At 34.3% G+C, this 20,898-nt stretch overlaps 1 protein-coding gene across 4 annotated transcripts in view; it reads left to right on the top strand.

Annotated features, from left to right (window-relative positions):
- Nucleotides 1-20,898, top strand: part of Ptpn12 (protein tyrosine phosphatase non-receptor type 12) — a 79,972-nt gene that overhangs the window by 14,323 nt on the left and 44,751 nt on the right. For all 4 annotated transcript variants that reach the window (XM_074064900.1, XM_074064901.1, XM_074064899.1 and 1 more), the window contains exon 2: nucleotides 17,985-18,093. In XM_074064900.1, coding sequence (XP_073921001.1) covers nucleotides 17,985-18,093 — 109 coding nt within the window. The remainder of the gene's footprint in view (nucleotides 1-17,984; nucleotides 18,094-20,898) is intronic.

Below are 20,898 nucleotides of genomic sequence, written 5' to 3'. Positions count from 1 at the left end.
AATTTACCCTCTGCCCATTAGGGAATAAGTTCAGAATGTCAGTTTTACTCTTCTACCTTAAAACTAGTGTCTTTTCTCTCAAACTTAATTATTTTTTTCTGTTGACCATTAATCATACTGGCAGGGGAGATAAGTCATTGAGGGTTATTATGAACCCTTATATTTTTTATTAAGAGAATCCCAAAACTAAAAGGAATCTTGGGAACCATTTACCTATTCCTAAAATAACTCTAACATCCTTTATCAGTGCTTCTCAGGAATAGAGTAGTTCCCTATTGTGTACTGTGGATGGATTTACACAAGGTAAATGTAATGAGACTAACATTTGGTCCATTTTTTGTCTTAGAATGAAAAGGGACTAATTAAGATAGTACAGGTAATAAATTGAAACTGAAAAATTTTAGAAATCTTTATTAATTCATTTCAAAATAACAATAATTAGTCAAGTCTCCATTTAAATAATGCTTTTGTAAAAGACAATATTTCTAACATTTTTATTAGCATATATTAATTATGCAAAGGGGTTTCATGGTGATATTTCCATACATTCATACTATGTACTTTGATCAAATTTACCTGCTGTTACTCTTTCTTACACCCCTCCCCCCTTTATAAAATAATATGTTTCAGTTTCCATTTTCATGGAAAAAAGTGGTTAGTTCAGCTTGCATCTGAAAATAATTGCAGAAGAACTCCCCGTCCCCCACCCACAGACAACCATTGTGCTTTGTTATGCTGCACAGGTATATTTATACTTCCCATTTTGTCTCCCAGAATATTAAACAGCATATATTCATGGGTGAAGAAAATTTGTTAATTTTTATTGCTTCATCAAAGTTGTTCTGAAGAGAAACTGACCTCTCCCCTTCCTGAATGTGTGATGTGTAATGAAGAATAGTGACTACTAATTAAAATTTCATGCACTTGTCTTGCTTTGTGTTTAATTGCTAGCAGTTTTATCCACCAGTGTTTTTGTACCATTAGGGCAAATATCAACACAGCACAAAGGACAATGTCTTGGTATTTTTATGAAAGTAGTTTTGAATTTGTAGACTGGGAAAAGGTGAAGACTTCCACCAATCTGCTGACCATGCATTGAGAACAGCTGGTTCATGGCTGGGGGTCTGACTCAAATTGTAGATTACCTACCTAGTAAACACAAGGCCTTGAGTTCAAACTCCAGTGCTACCAAAACACAAAACAAAACAAGAACAGAAAGTGATTAGGACAACTTAGTGAGGAAGATAATGAACCAGCATCCTTTCTTTTTACTTACTATGAAGAACATTCTAGAGACAAGAGTAAGAGCCCTAGAACCTAAGATAAAAAGTGTTGATGTTGAAAGAATATCAAGGAAGCCAATGTGCTTGAGCAGAGTTGAACAAGGAATAGACAAGTAGCTTTGTAGTGGGGATGGAAATTGTGGTAGACCATCTAGGTCATTGTATACCTACAATCCTTGAATAAGGACTTGGGTCTTTTTAATAATGAGATAAACTTTTGAGTTGTACACTGAAATATGTTATCTTACATCATTTTTTAATGTGATCATGCTGGCTGCTCTATGGGTAGTAGACTGTAGAGGGGTAAGGACAGATACAGAGATCACTTAGATTGTGATTCCAATAGTTTAAGCAGTAGGGCATATGAAAGAAAAGGGTGAATGTGGAAGACACTTCTTAAGTAGCATTACCAAGATTTGGTGGTAATGGAGAGTTAGGACAAACTTTTCAAGTTAACTGTACACTGTTAATGATGAATCCCAGCACTCTGGAGGCTGAGGCAGGAGGATCACAGAGTTTGAGGCCAGCTTGAGCTACATAGTGATTCAACTATGTATAAATTCAACTATGATAAATTGTAAGAAATTTTGCAAATGTCACAGCGTACCCTTAGTATAGTAATAAAGTATTAAAAATTATAAAAAGATGTATACAGGGGGAAAGATCAGTTTGAGAAGTTAGATAACTAGTTTAATTTTAGAGGTCTTGAGTTTATGTTGTCTAGAAAATAGAAGGAGATATTGAGGTAAAAGTAATGAATTTCGGCTGGGCTTGGTGCTTCATGCCTGTAATCCTAGCTACTCGGGAGGCAGAAATCTGGAAGATTGTTGTTCCAGGCCACCTGTGGAAAAAAGTTTGCAAGACCCCACCACAACCAATTAAAAAAAAAAATGCTAGGGAGTGGCATGCATTTCTCATCCCACGTATGTGAGAGGCATAAATAGGAGGATCATAATGAGTGACCCTATTTGAAAAATACCTAAAGCAAAAGGAGTGAGGTGACAAGGCCCTGAGCTGAAACACCAGTACTGCCCCCTACCCCCAAAAAGTACTGAATTTAGATCTCTGATGAATTTAGTGTCAGAGTTGACCCTATATATAGATCTAGAATTTTTTTTGTATTAGTGATCATTGGACTCATGGAAGATGGGATTTCTGAGATGAAGAATATATACTGAAAGAGGGAGAGGAGCATAGAACATTAGGGACATTTAAGTATCTCGTGAAGGATGTAAATGGCAGAGCTGTTCCAGTTGTAAAACCCGTGCTCTTAATTATTTTTCAGTGTAGTTCTTGTGGGCACCAGCAGCATGATCATTCATTTGTCATCAGAGAGATTAATTGGCAAAACGTTTAAATAAGTTGTTGCCCAGAAAATTTGTTAATATTTATATTGGCTCTCAACTATTTGTCAATATCTTTTGCCTTAAATATGCTTGTATGATGTGTAGAACATAGTAATGTCCCATGTCTGTTCAAATTTTTTTCAAACTGCTGCATGTGAACCCTTTTTAATGAAGAGATGACTCCATTATTGCAGACTTACCAAATCATGCAATTTATGCTAATGTCTTTAGTACTCTAATAATTAACATGTTTTTGCTAAATAATGATATCTGCCTGTATTATCAATGTAACATTTCATTGAAACATAAAACTCTCATTTGAAAATATAGTTCAACACTAATTCAATGTATGAAAGTGTAATTTACCAAAATTATATTTTAAAAAAATGTTAAATGGATTACCTCTGTTTTCTTATCTATAGTTAGAATGAGTTGTTTGTATCCTATATCATAAATTTCCCTCTCAGCAGTGTTTTCACTGTATCTCACAAATTTTGATAAGTTGTGTTATTTTCATTTGATCAAAAACATTTTTATTTTATTTATTTATTAGCAATACTGGGGTTTGAACTCAGGACCTTGTGCTTGCTAGGTAAGCACTGTACCACTTGAGCCACACTCCTAGTCTTCCCCCTTCCCCCAGTGTTTTTGTTTTTTGAGACAGTGTCTTGTTATATAGCCCAGGCTGGCCTCAAACTCAAGATCCCCCTGCTTCAGCTTCCCAGTTGCTGGGATTGCAGGCTTGTACCACCATACCTAGCTAGTTAAAATACTTTTGAATTTTCTATTTCTTATTTGACCCAAAGCAAGAACTGTATTACTGAGCCACACCCTGAGGCCTCATGTGTTAGACCTTTTTTATTTTTTTTTTGCATTACTGGAGTTTGAACTCAGGGCCTTACACTTGCTAGGCACCCACTCTACTACCTGAGCCACACCCTCTTGTGTATTACTTAGAAGTATGTTGTTTAATCTCCAAATGTTTTGAGAGTTTTCTAGCTATCTATTATTAATTTCTACTTTAATTCCATTGTGGTCTAAGAGCAGACATTGTTTAATATCCATTTGTGTAGATTTGTTAAAGTGTGTTTTATGACCCAGGTTTATGTAGTATCTTTGGTCAATGTTTCATGTCAGCTCAATTGGAATGTGTATTCTGTGGTTGTTCATGAAGTAATCAGTAGATGTTTATTATATCTAGTTGATTGATGATGGTATTGAGTTCACCTGTGTCCTTAACAGATGCCTACTGCATCTACCCATTTCTGATAGAAGGGGCCTACCTACCTATAATAGTGGGCTCCAGTATTTCTTCTTGCACTTGTTAGCTTTGCCTCATATGTTTTTATACATTATTATTAGACATGTATATATAAAGACTATTATGTTTTCTTGGAGAATTGACTGCTTTATGATTTTGTTGGTGCCCTTTTATTATTAATCATGTTACTTGCTGTGAAGTCTGTTCTATCCAAAATTAATAAAGCCACACTGGCTTCATTTTGATTTCTTGGTAACATAATATATATCTATTTCCTTTTTTTGTTTCGTTTTGTTTTCTTTTTCTTTTTTGGCTATGCTGGGATTTGAACTAAGGACCTCACACTTGCTAGGCAACACTCTACCACTTGAGCCACACCCCCAGCCCTTTTTGCTTCAGTTTTCAGTCAGGGTCTTGCTTTTGCTGGGGGAATAGACATGAGTCTCTGTACCTGACCTTTACATCCATTTAGTTTCAATCTATTTGTGTCCTTTGAAGTAGTAGTCATGGTATAGTTGAGCCTTATTTGTCGATCTACTCTGATAATCTCTATTGGGTCTTGGGCTTTTTAAATTTTTGTTGTTGGTTTTTTGTTTGGTTTTAGTTTCCAAGTACTGGACATTATAGGCTGGGATTACAGATGTGAACTACCATTCTTAACTCGATCTTTTAATTGGTGAGTTTAGGCTATTGACATTCAAAGTAATTTCTAGTATTATTGGAGTTATGCCTGCCACATATGTTAATTTTTCTATTTGTTGCCCTTGTTTTTTCTTCATAGTTTTGTCTTTTACTTTTCCTGCTTTTTGCTTTTAATTGAGAATACTATGTAATTCCATTTTCTCTTTTCTTAGCATATCAGTTGTACTTTTTATTCACCTTTTAAAATGATTTCCCTAGAGTTTGTAATGTACATTTCCAGCTAATCCAAGTCACGTTTTACATTTTCAGAAAACACCATGCCAGTTCATGTGTAGTTCAAGTACCTTATAATGACTAATCTTCATTTCTCTTCTCACCCCTCATATCTTTGTTGGCATTATTTCATTGATATATAACCATACATACACATACACACAGCATACATAGTCAAATACATTATTGCTATTTTTCGTAAAAACTTACCTGTTAGAATAAGATAAGAAAAATAAAAGTTTTAATTTTACACTCACTTATTCATCTGATTTCTTCCTTTCTTTATGTAGATAAGAGTTTCTGACCTAGTAAGTTTTCTTCTTTCTAAAAACCTTTTTGTTGTTTGTTTTGCTTCATTTTACAGTACTGGAGTTTGAACTCAGGGCTTTGAGCTTGCCAGGCATGTGCTCTATTGTTTGAGTCACACTGCCAGCCCTAAAAAATTTTTCAGGTCCACTGGCAACAAATTCTCTATTTTTGTCTGAAAATGTCTTTATTTCTCCTTCAGTTTTGAAAATAATTTTTCAGGGTCCAAAACTGTAAGTTGGTGGGGTTTTTTTTTTTTTTCAACACTAAACATTGCATTCCGCTCTCTTCTTGCTTAACTGCTTTCTGAAAAGAAGTCAGATGTAATTCTAAAATTTGTGTCTCTGTGGGAATGGTATCACCAATTCCACCCCCACTCAGTGGCTTGTTAAAGAGACCTCTCTTTTTAACCCCTCTCCCTCTGTAGTTTGAAAATGATAGGCCTAAGCATAGTTTCTTTGACATTTATTCTGCTTGGTGTTCTTTGAGCTTCCTGGATTTGTGGTCTGATACCTGGCATTAATTTTGGGTAATTTTCATTTATTATTATTTGGAATATTGTTTTTTTCTCTTTCTTGTTGTTCTGCTATATTTTTGTATATGTTAGGCCTTTTGTGGTTGTTCCTGTCCATATTACACCTTTTGTGGCTGTTCCAGAGTTCTTGGAAGTTCTGTTTGGTTGTTGTTGTTTTGGCCCAGTCTCATTTCTCTTTGCTTTTTGGATTTGGAGGATTCTATTGATATATCCTAAAGCAAAGAGATACTTTCCTCTGCTATGTCCAGTCTACAAATAAACCCATGAAAGGCATCCTTTATTTCTGTTTCATTGTTTTTGATCTCTAGCATTTCTGTTTGGTTATTTCTTAGAATTTCCATCTCTGCTGACATTGCTTATCTGTTCTTACATGCTGTATATTTTATCCACTGAGTTCTTAGCATATTAATCATAGTTCTTTAAAATTCCTGGCTTGATAATTATGTCATATCTGAGTTTGGATCTAATGCTTGTTCTGTCTCTTTATGCTGCATATTTTGCCTTTTAGTATGTCTTTAATTTTTTTTTCTTAACAGCCAAAAAATGGTGTACTGAGTAAAAACAACTACTGTAAGTAGGTCTTTAGTATTTGGTATAAGATGTTTGTAGAGGGGAATAATGTTCTAGAAACCTATGATTAGGTCTCATACTTTCAGTGTGAGCCTGTACCTCTGTATTGTTAGTTTGCATTCCCTATCCCTTTGATCCCAAGATGGCTTGAATAGTCCATAGTTGGCTATTTCCCTTCCCCTAGGTCAATAAGGCTCTGTTAAAACCCAATAGGTTAGGCTCTAGCTAATTTCTCCTTAAAATAGACCCTCTGTTCTTAAGAACAGAATGTTCTGCTTTGTTTGAAAATGGTTCCTTTTCCCTCTCCCCTACCAGAAGCAAGAGGGGATTTTTCTATGGTGTTTTCTGTGAGAACCTGGTAGAACTCCTAGAGGTAAAACCCACTGAAGTGTGTCTCCTTTCTCCTAGGTCCCCCTGAAGATTTTAACTCACTGTTCTCCATACTGAGCCTCTAGAATTCCATCAATTAAGTTGGGTGCAGTGGCTCAAGTCTGTAATTCCAGCTGCTTGGGAGGCAGAGATCAGGAGGATCATGGGAACAGGCCAGCCCAGGCAAAAAGTTCATGAGACAACCCCCCCCCATCTCAATTAATAGCTTAACACTGCCACCTCAGCTACCTGAGAGGCTATCTGGAGTATCATGGTTCCAGACCAGTCCAGGCATAAAAATCCAAAAGACCCCATCTTAATGAAAAAAGTTGGGCATGGTGATATGCATCTGTCATTACAACTACAACAGGAAGCATAAAATAGGAGAGTTGAGGTCCAGACTGATGTGGGTAAAAAGTGAGAGCCTATCTTCAAAATAACCAGAGCAAAAGGGAATGGAGGCATGACTCAAGCAGTAGAGTGCCTGCCCAGCAATTGCAAAGCACTGAGTTCAAACCCCAGTACTGCAAGGAAAAAAAAGAAAGAAAAGAAATCCGTGAATTACAGTTGAGGCTTCCCTTGGAGGTTGCTGTTGGATGGTTTTTGCTGTGGTGAATTGTGATTGTCTGTATTTGCCTGTTAGGGTCTACAATTTGGGGGACAGCAATTTGCCTATGACCTTAATTCTTTACATTTGTTTAGCTTTTTCTTAGTCTGAATGGTGATTTTCAAGCTTTACATGTTGAACTGGAAACCAGACATCTTGAGTGAGTTTTATATAGACTTGTCCCTAAGTTTGCTTCATTTCAAGGAGAGAGAGTTATTCCGAGGTTTTTTTTTTTTTGATAAATTCAACCCACTTGAATGGCATTTGCGTATGTCATCTCTTTCTTGAAGGAATTTGCAGTAAGAGGTGAGAAAATAAAAGTTGTATAGAAATAACTAATGCAAAGGCAAACATAATACCATAGGACAAACTGCCATGAAGATTCTTTTAAAACTTTTTGTGGTAAAATTTACATAATATAAAATTTACTATTTTTAATTATACATTTGTCATAAAGTTCATTCACATTGTTGTGCAATGAGGATTCTTAAAGGGAAAAAAATCACAGACTAGTAAAGTAGGGCTTTATAAGAAAGGACTTTTAGCATAAGCCCAAAGGATGGGTGAATTTCAGTGGAGGGAATCCTTTGAACAAACAGAGGTAGGAATGATGATGAGCATTTAGTGTACCATTAACTAAACAAGAAGAATCACGAAGAACATACATGGAAGTAACTGACACAGTAGAACCATTGGTGAGACAATAAGAATTGGTTACTGTATGTAAATTTTTAGAATAAATGGTAAATCAGCTCTTTATAGGAAAAAGTAACACTTGGACTTCATTCATAAAGTGTTCTAGTTAGCAGATTTATAACTTAAACAGTGAATTTATTTGATTATAGAAGATACACTCTAAAATAATTTAATTCCAGAGATTAGTAGTGTTACATGACTCAAGTCACATTAATGGCCTTTTCCTATTAAAAATTAGCTAAGTCCTAAGAACTATCACAAAGTTAGGCAAAGCTAGTATCACTTTTGTCTAAAATGTCTCCTTGTAATGTAAAATGGGAGCTTAATTGGAAATTTTCTTCAGTGTTGTGTTCATTTGTGCCCCTATAACAGTATCTTAGACTGGGTAATTTATAAAGAATAGAAATTTATTTCTCATAGTTCTGAAGGCTAGAAGATCTTAGACTGGGTAATTTATAAAGAATAGAAATTTATTTCTCATAGTTCTGAAGGCTAGAAGATCAAGGTACTGGTATTTCGTCTGGTGAGGACCTTCTTGCCGCATCGCATCCTCATATGGAAAAGGTGGAGGGCAAATTAGCAAAAGTAACTAAATGCTAGGTAAAGCCTCTTCTATAAGGGCCTTGATCCTATTAAGGAGGGAGGAGTCCTCATGGCCTAAGGTCCCTCCTCTTAAAGCCATCATATTAGCAACACCTGAATTGTGGATGGACAAAGCCAGTCTGAATCAGAGTGCTTTTTCTCCTGATTTATACTTAAAGCACAAATGTTAAAATAATGAAGATCAGGCTTGACCTCACAAAAGTTGAAAACGTGTAATACAAAAGATAAGCAGTAGATTAAGATTTCAACATATTTTCAGCATATATAACAGATGGAGGAATATGACCTAAAATATGTGAGTAGCTTCTATATATGAATAAAAAGAACCCTGCAGTAGAAACATGGACATATGGATCTGGGCCTGGCTGTACATACCTGTAATCTCAGCACACAGGAGGTAAAGGCATAGCCTAGGATATATAGTGAGAATGGGTCTCAAAAAAAAAAAAAAAAAAAGGACAAAAGGAAACATGGACATGTGGCATGATAATTAATAGAAGAATAAGGCAAATAATTACCAAACACAGGAAAAAAATCATCAACCTCTTTGATAATGTTGATTACCTTTTTTTGAGGACCCATTTGATTCGGTAGAATTCAGAAATTGACAACTATGACAAAATTCAGAAACAGAATAGCAAATGTTGTCCAGGATACAGAAAAACTGGTGTTTCCAGATCTGTTAATGGAAAGATAAACTATGAAACCTATTTTGGAAGGTAGCTTGGCCATTTTTAATAGAATTGATAATGTACATTCTCTTTGATTCAACAAGTCAATTTCTAGGCCTCTTTCCTTTAAAACATTTGCCTATGTGTATAAAACAGTATGTCTGCATATGTTAATTGCAACATTTTTTTGTGAAACAACCTAGAGTGTCAGTAAGGTAGTTCAACATGATTATTTATCTGAAAGAAGAGGGATTTGGAGGGAAGAGGCTTTGCTTTTTCATTTTATACTTGTGTAAAAGATTTAACATCAATATGATGGTAAACCACAAGGATCAGATTTCAAATAGCATTTTATACTCCAGTTATGAAAGCTATATTATTTCAACTTAATGGGCTAAATATGTTATAAATATGATAGTAGTGTGCCACTTTGCTGTGATTGTTCTGAATGTGATTATCAATGTCCATTATTTCTTAAAAGACAATTATATTATTGTTAAACATAAAATTTGTAATACAAAGTTTTATTTAAAAACAAATTCTGGGGACTAATGGAGTGGCTCAAGTGATAAGAGTGCCTACCTAGCAAGCCTGAGGCCCCAAGTTCAAATCCCAGTGCCACCAAAGAAAAATGAAAGATTTTCCATAAAAACAAATTCTATTTATTTATTTGTGGTATTGGGGTTTGAATTCAGGGCCTCATACTTGCTAGGCAGATACACTACCCCTTGAGCCACTCCGCCAGCCCTAAAAACAAATTCTTGAAATTAAACACTATTGTTCTACCTATTCAGAAAAGATGATAAACGTAGATTTGGGAGATCTTTGTTAGTAATTGATGGAACTAGAATGGAACCTCAACTTCTGACTCTGAGCTGCAGCATTGTAAAGCAGAAATGAAGTATACACAGAAAATAATTTAAGTATGCTGGTCAATTCTGATTTGCATGCATTTTCTCTGAATATCACCACGTTGAGAAGACCTGAACAGCTTATTGGTTCCCTCCTGTTTGTCATGGATTATGCTGATAGTAGCTGGTATTGATAGAATAAGAGGATATGGTCTCTTACCTTCTGAGAATTCATGTTCTATCAGGGATTGGTATATTTGCATATATAAATAGTTGTGCATTGGCATATAGGTAGAGATGAGGATGCAATTTGGGAAGAAATGGATGATCGGTATGTAAGCCAGTATTAGTCTCAGGAAGTATTTCCTCAAGATTTCTGTACTGAAGCAAGGAGAAACGAGAATAACTGAAACATAGAAATTGACAAAAGCAAAGCGTGGAATAATTTTGTTACCTGAAAGCCTAGAGATTGGCCCTTATTTATTTCAAAGCTATGTTCTTTATTAGCAGTCCTAACTTAGAGCTTCAAATGCAAAAGCATAGCCATGCATTTCTGAAAAGGAAAGTCAGACAAGTTAGTCCTAAGCAGCAGTGAAAAAAGGGTGAGCAAAAGTAGGAAGATGAATTTTAAAAGGCAGAATTGCATATTTTGCAATTAAAGATATACTTTAAAATTACATAGTTGAAAAACCCTTTGGTTATTTCAGCCATTTTTTAACAGTTACTATTAGTAGTAGTGTGTATACTTTAAAATGTGTTTGTGAAGATTTAAGAATAGACAGAGATAGTATTGTGTACTTGGAGTAGAAATTATATTCTGATTTTACTATTTGCTGCTGTTTTCACTGGGAAATTATTTTGCCTTGATTATAATACACCATGTATGGTAGGATAAGTTAATAATACTGAATGATTTTTTTTTGTGACTAATGACAAATGTCTCATGTATAAAACCAAACAAATTTTATTCATTTAACAATTGCTGTGTCCCAAACCCGCTACCCTTTAAAATTCAGATGGATTCTTTAGTAATTACCTCAGAAAATTTCCAGAACAATGGGAAAAGCAATATGATTGTATGGGTTAGTATTCTCAATGTTTTGCTGCAATGTGACCCTTAAACTAATTCCACTTTATTTTACTGCATAAACTACAGTTTTAAGATTTGTATGTTTTTATGTGCATATTAACTAAAAGTGGTGACTTACAAGATTCGTACTGTTTTGTAAGCTAGAACATTGAGGAATTGGGCAGTGGTGTGGTCTAGTAACAGCACTAGAGATCTTAAGCTCTGGTTTTTATTTATAGCCTTTTTCCTAAAAGAATTTGAGTTAGACTAATTTTCACTCCATTTCTATTTTTATGTTCATTTTTATTATCATAATTGTCCTTATTTAAACTCTTGCCAACAAATTAAATTTAACCTATGTCTGTCTAAATGTAATCTCAGATTGACATCTACTCAGCAAATATGAAAAGAATTGGGTATATTTTAGAGGTGGAGCTAACAAGACTTGATACATTCATTGTATGGGGAGTAAGGAAAGGAGTCAGGGATGACATCTAGTACTTGGGCTTGAGCAACTGTCGAATGGTGGTGCGATTTGCACGTTTGAGATGCTCATGAGACACTCAGTGGACAACTCAGTAAACAGCTGTGTAACTAGAGAGGTTTAACAAACTTTACTGCGATACATCTGCCATAGCTGCACTTCTTAAATAAACAATGAAGCTATTCTACCCTTATAAAAACCCTCAAACCTTCACATATAAGCAGATACCTTAGAGAGGATAGTATTGCATGTCACTTTAAAGTACTTTGAAAATCAGTTTGTTGGTTTTATTTTAAAAAGAGATAAAAAATCATTTATTTGGAACATTAAAACAAATTGAATATTGAACTCAGACTTTGTTTGCATTAAATACTTGTTTTGGTGGTACTGGGGGTTGAGTCCAAGAACTCCTGCTTGCCAAACAGTCACTTTTTACAACTTGAGCCATGCCCTTCAGCCCTTTTTACATTGATTATTTTTGAGATGGGGTCTCACTTTATGCCCTGGCCTGCCTGCACTGAAATCCTGCTATTTATGTTTCCCCTGGTATTTGGGATGATAGGCATGTACCACCACACCCAGCCATTGGTTGAGATGGAATTTTAAAGACTTTTTGCCTGGTTGACTTCGAACCTTGATCGTCCCAATTTCCACCTCCCTGTAGCTAGGATTACAGACATGTGCATGTCTATAATTCCAGCTTTTGGGAGACTGGGGCAGGAGAATGGTGAGTTTAAGGCCACCTGGGCTGTATAGTGAAGCCTGTCTCAAAAGAAACAAGAAAGAAGGAAGGAAGGGAAAATTTTAATGTTAGAGCTAGGGATATAAGCTCAGTGGTAGAGCACTTGCCTAGCATACACAAGATCCCATATTTGATTCCAAGCATTACCACCACCACCACACACACAAAAAAAAACCCTTAATATGTTTTTAAATTTTTCTATGACTTGTGTGATTAGGCCCAATAAACCATTCTTGAGTTCAACTATTTTTAATGTAACTTGCTTTGCATTAGATATTGGTCTGTAAAGTCCAGTAAAATAGTTCAATATCTGCCTTCAGTGTTTTGGGGTGTTTTTGTTTGTTTGTTTGTTTTGTGATACTAGGGTTTGAACTCAGGGCCGCACACTTGCTAGGCAGGCAGTCTACCACTTGAACCATTCCACCAGTATGCCTACAGTTTTATAATCTTGTGGGAAAACAGACAAGTATTTCATAAGTGATAATAGAGTGATATATTTTGGATTCATTGCAGAGGACTGAGAAGCAGTTAAGGAGGGAAGGTTCAAAGAAGGCTTCACAAAGGAAATAACACTTTAGCCAGAGTCTTATTAACATCTAATAAGAGCAAAAATTGTGAAACCGTGACATTAAGGGTTGCTAGTGGAAGAGATGGTAGGCAGTTCTATATGGCTGAAGCATTATGCTATGGTGAGGGAGTATTGTAAAAAGGGCTAGGAAGTTGGGCAGACAGCATTCAAAATACTTAATAATTAAACTAAGAAAATGGTAGTTCATCTTGGAGATGGTAGACCCATTGGAGGAGGGTGTTAAGTGTTTAAGTTGGGACTAAAATGATCATACTTGCTCTTTAAAATAGTAACTGGTGAAGGAGTGCAGTTATTTCAGGGACAGATTCATGAGAATTCCAAAACCTTTAAGGGTGGACAATGAAAAGTCTAGCAGACTTTTTATTTTGCTTAATTAAAAAGCCACACAATAAAGCATGTGGTGGATATTCATTAGCCACTTAGCTATATTTTTGCCCAGTTAAGACAGTAAATGATTAAAAGTCCATTCTTGCTTTAGGATTATATGAGATAATTATATTACTTAATAAATATTTTATCAATGTTTAGTTCAGTGCTGTTCTCCTATAGTCTGTCTATCACATGTGCTTTAAAATAAGGCTCCTTAGTACATTAAGGCATGTTTCTCAGTAATATAGGCTTTTCCCCCCTGTTAATTTCCTAGGGACAGCTTTACTGAGGTAATGGAATGGTGGTCATAAAGTTAAAACTATTATATGTATAGGTACTTTCTGTTTCATATGGTTAAATGAATCTTGTTGATACCAAGGTTCATTTATTAATGTACAAATTAACAAATGTACCAATAGGGTACTCAGGCACTATTCAATCGTGTTAATGTGGTATTAAAAAGTCAAAATCCTAGCTGGGTTACAGTGGCTCAAGCCTTGTAATCCTAATTTACTTGGGAGGCTGAGATCAGGAGGATTTCAGTTAGATGCCAGTTCCAGCAAAAAATTCAGGAGACCTATCTCAAGTTAATATCTGAGTGCGGTGGTATACACCTGTCATCCTAACTACCCTAGGAAGCTGAGATCTGGAGGATTATACTTCCAGGCCAGCCCTGGCCTAATAGTTTCTGAGAACCTACCTCAGTGGAAAAAAGTTGGGCGCAGTGGTATAAGCCTGTAATCCCAGCTATAATGGGAAGCATAAAATACAAGGATTGCTGTCTAGACTACTCTGGGCAAAAAAGTGAGACCCTGTCTCCAAAATAAACAGAGCAAAAAGGGCTGGAAGTATGGCTCAAACAGTTGAGAGAGCGTGTGCCAAAAAGCATAAAACCTTGAGTTCTAACCTCAATACCACCAACAAAACAGAACAAAATCTTTAGGCCAAATCGGGTTTTATCCTGTGATTAATTTATTCACCATAAAAACAACTACTATGCTCTAGGAGTATAAGGTATTACAAATATACATCCAACTGATTTTTCACTCATAGAGTTTGTAAGTTAGTAGTAGAAGTAAGATGTATTCTTTTTATATATTTATCTTAAGAGTAAGGAATAATGGTAAGAAGAATTTGAAAGAGAAAGATTACTTTTGGATGACAGCATCAGAAACTTAAAGGAGCTGGATCTTAAAAGATGGATAATATTTGGAGGTGCTCAAGTAGACCATTAAAAAGCAAAAAAAAAAAAAGCATACATAAAATCAGAAAGATGATTATTGAGAGGATTTTTTTTCTGGTGGAATCTTGGAAAGCAACCTTCCATGGTGGTTTTTGTTTTCTGCCAGTTACACACTGCTAATGTTATCATGTCCATACAGTGTTGGGTTATTCTGGTGTTTTATGAAATGGAAAAGTGATTTAGAAAAATTTTGTCTTCCTATTTTCTGTTCCTCAGAACTTTTTAATCCTTTTATTTATGTCCTTTTTCTTTCTTATGGCCTGTGTTTTTGCTTTCACTTGCTGCTCAACCATGAGCTTTCCTTCCCTCCAACTTTTGTTTTCTTTTAATAGCTACATTTTTCCTTCTTTATCCCTAATTTCTCCAATTTCCCATGAAAACTCCCTAAGCACCCTTCTTAAAATTACTTGATGTTGCCAGCCTATAAATAAAATACAAAGGAATCTAAGAATTGTGGAAAATCAACCTCTATTTCCTCCGTGCTAATCAGTCAGTACTTTGTGTCTAGAGCCTAGTCATCTTGAACTAGTTGTTCTCAAAGCTTGGTCACAGACTGCAACAGCAGCCTCTGATAACTTACCTAAGAATGCAGATTCTCAGGTTACCCCAAACCTACTAAATCAGAACCTATCTTTGGTCCAGGAGAGGTTTTTAGGGAAAAAAAATTGAAGTAGCAAATAACATTTAATTTCAGTAATTAGCTCAATAATAGTAAACATTTGTTGATCCATTTTATATACCAGACTCCTTTTGTTAAGTGTGAAGGTGTTGTTTCCACTTTATAGAGGTTGTGATACTAAGGGACTAAATATGTTCATTGTCATATAACTAGAAATTGGCAGATTCTAGAATTTTAATTCAAGCAGCTAGCTGAGAAGCTGACTTTTCTCTTTTTTTCATAGAAAATAAGTTACTATTTGAAGATAGCTTTTTAATATAGTTTTAGAATTTTCTTTGCTGATTTTTTTAAAATACAAAACAAAGTTTTAATCTGTTTTATAGACTACCTTTATCTTTAATAGGTGTGAAATTTTCTAAGTACACTACTATATATATGTACATATATACACACATATTTATTAATTGATGCACAGTAATTGTACATATGTATCTGGGACAGTGTAGTATTTTCCAACCAGATTAAGTCTAAGTATACTTATTTAGATAAGCTTTCATTTTCATAGAACATCCCTCATCTTAAGGTTAGATATACAAAGTTTTCCATGATGTATCAGGCTTTAAGAAAGCTGGATCAATAAAAATTCAAACTTAAAATAATTTTTTGTGATAGAAAAATATTCTCATATTAAAAATGTAAAGTCATTTTGCATAAAACTTTGGTTTGTACGTTTCTCAGTAATATCATCTGTCACATAAAAGAAGAAATTCTTGGAGTGATGTACCAGGTATTCTAGAAATACATTAACATTCTTTAATTAAATTCAGCCTCATGTGTGCATGTATGTATATATATATATATATACATACATATGTATATATATATAAAATACTTCATTCCTTTCTTGCCTCTTGTTTCTCCATCTATTTAAATTGACTTTGTTCTTAAAATCAGATTCACATATAATATTTTATAATGCATCAGGTTCTTGAAAATGTCTGCAGATATCTGATCCTTGAGCAGAGAAAATACAAAAATTCTAGTTAAATATGTAAGATATTTTTCTTAACAAGGAGTAATTAGATAAGCAATCTTTCTGACTTCTGTTGCTTTATTTTATATTTAATTTTTGAGCAGGCAACGTATTCATATACTACAAAAGTATGAAAAATAGTACAGTAATAAATCCTTCCCATTTATTTCCCTCAGTTATTCATTTCTCTTCCTCGTAGATACAACCTTTGTTACTAGATCTTCTTCCAGAGATATCTTACATGCACATTTTAAATTCTTTTTAGCACTACTAGTAGTGTACTATTACTAGTTGCTATGTTCTCTGCTTTTTTATACTTAATATGTATCTTTGAGATGTTGCCATAATGCTATATGTAAAGAACTTCCTCATTTGTTTTCTAGTCATATGTTTTATCCTATGAATGAAACAAATTTCACCAATCCTCTTTTGAATTGTTTGCCATCTTTTGCTTTTATAAACATTGCTTAATAAATAACTTGATTGATTCAAGTTATTGTGCCAGTTTTATCTGGATGGCAAATTTCTGGAATAGAATTATTGGGTTAAGAGGTAATATGCATTTTTAATTGCCAAATTTGTTTCTTTTCTTTCTCCCTTCTCATTTCCCCCACAACACCTCTATATAGTTTGAATATTTTATTACCACAGGAAAAATCATAAGTATGGGAAATTTTACTTTGACACTGTGCTAATGTAGAACCTAATTCTAATAAGCCTTTTCATCTTAAAGAAAAAGTACATATTCTTGTTTTAAGTCTTGATTATTATACTGATAAAATTTAGTAATTTTTCAAAGAAATTCAAAAGGTTAACCATTGTTGTTACATAAGTGCCTATTTGTAAAATTATTTCAAGTGTTTTATGTTAAACGTAATATCATAACAAGAATAAGGTAAGGTTCTTGTATTAAATTTGTATCTGATTTTTTTAAAATATGGACATGAAATCCTTAGTTGCTTAAATTGAAGCATCACAAGTAGCAAAAATAAAATGATGAAAAGTTAAATTGTTACAAGACTTCTTTTTCATTTCATTTGTGTTTCATAATTCATTAAATAGTAAAACCAGAATGTTCTTGTCTTTAATTCTGAAAGAAAGTAGACTTCTTTGTAATTATATTTTAGCAGTGTAGTTGAGTACAATTTAAACAATTCACAATGCTGACTTTCAGTTCTTCTGAAAGCAGGAAGTGTATTACTGACACACAGAAATATTCCAGTCCAGAGAACATACCTACTGCCATATGTGGTAAGAATTTGTCACTAACCCACAAACCGCTTCTGTAATGTAGTGAATAAGCCAAATTGGTCTTTGTTGGACATTTTTAATCCAATATGAAAGAACTTTGTTTTGTAGTGTTTTATAAGTAATTATTAGCTTATGCTTGGGAGAGAGCCTAGCGCAATCATGGGTGCTCATGGTTTATTGAAAGAAGAAATAAAGAAACCTGTACATGATTCTTTCAGTCATGATTTTAAAACTTGATTATTGGGACCTTTAGCTAAAACACAAAATTTACTTGAATAAATTAAAGAGTGAGCTAAACATCCTGGCTCAGTTTATTAATGATATCTTATTTTCATTGTCCCTTTTACTGTTCATTTGGAACAAATGTTATTCTTATTGTTGCACTTATGGTAAAAAGAAATTATCTTTAGGGTTAATTATCAAGGGATAAAGAAATTAAGAGCTTAAGGAAATAGATTTAGTTGTGAGGAACTGGATCGGAAGAATTCAATAAAGAGCTATTTGTAAATCATTAACATTTTGAAATTATCAATGTTTCTCTAAACTTGAATTTTGTTTTCTTGCATTTTAAGCGATTAAGAAGATTGTCTACAAAATACAGAACAGAAAAGATTTATCCTACAGCCACTGGAGAAAAAGAAGAAAATGTTAAGAAGAACAGATACAAGGACATACTGCCATGTAAGTTTTAAATGCCCTTGATAGAACAAACAGAAATGCTAATTAGCATTTTGCAACCTAACTAGCTTTATTCTTCCTAAATTTGATTGTTAAGGAGGTAAGGATTAATCTCTTTTTAACAAGGTACATAACAAAATAATAATTTGTAATTGTGCTTCTGACTTTCCCTTCTGACAGTTTTTGTTATTTTAGGTTTTGTAATCATAAACTACTTTTAAATACCAGAATTCCAAGGGAGAATATCTTTGGTAGATGCTTTATTCAGAAAGTTATTTTATTAAAAAAAAGTAATACAGATGATTAGATGATTTTGAAAAGTGCTTAAAAACAGATTGATCTATTATCTGTTCCCCAAAGAACCTAAATTAATTATGCATGAAAAAAATGGATCATAACATGACTCAAAAGTACCTGTATATCTGCTAATCTCAGTAGTCTGAATTTGTATCTCTGAGCATATCTTAATTGATAGTATTGTGTTCTGATACTGTAATTATGGTCTCAGATTATTTTCTGGCAAAACAACTTTAAACCCATCTTTAAATGAGCCCTCACTTTATAAAATAAAAATTTTGCCTCATGCCTCTATCTCTTAAAAAGCCACCAGTAAGTATTTCTCTTTGTCTTTAAGTGTCTTGAAACATCTACGTTCTATGACACCATTTCCTTAAACTCTCAGTCAGTTTTAAAGCTGCATTCTAAAATGTCCTTGATGAAGTTCTCAGAGATCTTTTAATTGCCAGGTTTAGTGGTCTTTTTTTCAGTGTTTATTCTTTCCTATTAACTGTTCTGATGTCATTACCAGTCTGTATTTCTGAAATTCTCTTCTTCCATGGTAGCCCCTTTTCAGGTCTTCCCCTCTTCCCTTGATTCCTAACTAATTTTTTTGCCTAAATTTAGTTCTTCGTCCTTCATTTTTATGTTATTCTTGTTCTGCATTATTGTCAGCTGTGGGATGTGTGAATGGCCAGTGTTAACAGAATTAACAAGTGACAGCATAGTGAAGAGTTTTGACTCTAGAAGTTCAAATCCTGACTCCATCAATTGGTAGCTATAAGACCTTGAATTTGTCTTCTCTGTGCCTGGGTTTCCTCATTTGTAAAATGGAGATTTTTTTTTTTTTTGAGTGTTAAATAGTTTTAAGCATTTTATGTTAACCTAATGTAGTAGCCTACTTATTTCACTTTTGCAAAACATACCTGCTTTCCTCAACAGTTGCTTTAGTCTGCTCAGGCTTCTATATCAAAAAATACCATAAACTTTGTAGCTTAAAAACGGCAGGAATGTATTTCTTACAGTTCTAGAGCTGGGAAGTCTAAGATCAGGGCTCCAGCAGCTTTGATATATGGTGCTGTTCACTCTACAGTGTGTCCTCACGTTGTAGAAGGTGCAAACAAGCTCCCTAGGGCCTCTTTTATAATGACAGTAAGCTCTTTCACCAAGGCATGACTTAGTCATTTCCTGAAGGCCCCACATCTTAGTAGTATTGCATTGGGTATTAAGTTTCAGCATATGAATTTTGCTGGGTCTATGTCAGCTTAAGTTTAACTTTTTAAGAAACTGATAAATTGTATTCCAGACTGGCTAGTCTATATTCCCAAAGTACTGTTTAAAGATTCCAGTTTCTCCACTTCTCACCAACACTTGTTATTGTCAGAATTTTAGTTTCTTTGTTTGAGATTGGATCATACTTTGTTGACCAGGCTGGTCTTGAGTTACTGGTCTCAGTGGTTCTCCTGAGCCTCCTGAGCAGCTGGGGCTACAGGTATGGAGTACTATACTAAGCTTCACATTTGTTGATTATATTTTTTCTAGTAGTTCTTATTATGGTTCTAATTTTTATGTGGTATTAGCCATTCATTTGTTCGTCTTCTTTGTGAAAAACTTACAGTCATTGATATTAAAAATGTGTTTTACTGTATTGTAAGAGTTCTTTTATTATATTACTGTTTTTGGTTTGTTTTGAGACAAGCTTGCACTATATTGTTCATGAGCTCAAAATCTTCCTGCCTCAGCCTCCCTAGTGCTGGAATTACAGGCATTCACTACTATGCCCAGTAAGAGTCTTAATATGTCCTGGGTACTAGAGGCCAGTCCCAGAATTAAGAAATTTCTGTGTACTATTAGGTCAGGGGATGGCCTTCCTGTGTATTATAGGTTGAAAAGGCTAAAACTTAGCTAGTCCTTGTAAGTGTTGGGTTGGGGGGGGTCTTTAGCCTATCCTAATGTTAATTATGGACATTCCTTTATTTCTCAGATTGGGATTTAATTAATAGGAGGTTTCTTGTTTCCTTGGAAATGACAATAATTATATATTTCCTTTTGTTGCCATAGGTTTTTAATGTTCATTGGAAGGGAACTGTTGCCTCTTAGTTAGTCAGTGTTGATTGTATCTGCTTGGAATTAGACTGTAGGGAGATTGTAGAGGCAGTCAGCAAAACTCTGGAGAGGAATGATTGTTTTTATTTCTCTAATGTTTAGTTTCCTTTTGCTTATTTTTGTGCTTAATAAGAGCACCAATGAAGAATATTAAAATACATGGGATATGCAAATAACACTGTTTTTAAAACTCTCAATACTATACTGTGCCTGTGTAATGTAAAGCAGTGACTACATTTGCCTGTGTGTTTGAGTATAAATGAGGAGTTTTTAAAAAGGCATTTTTGTGCCTCATTTTGAACTTACTGAATCAAACTTAGTGTAGGATAAATCAGAACGCCAAAAATCTTGTATTTTAATTTGGTTTTCCCAAGTCCCTCCCTGTTAAATGATTGGCAATAGATAAGATTGGCAAAGTGTTAATAA

Source organism: Castor canadensis, chromosome 2 (assembly GCF_047511655.1).
Source record: "Castor canadensis chromosome 2, mCasCan1.hap1v2, whole genome shotgun sequence".
NCBI classification, from domain to species: domain Eukaryota; kingdom Metazoa; phylum Chordata; class Mammalia; order Rodentia; family Castoridae; genus Castor; species Castor canadensis.
The sequence above is the reverse complement of the archived record's forward strand: the minus strand, read 5'-3'. Positions and strand labels throughout refer to the sequence as shown.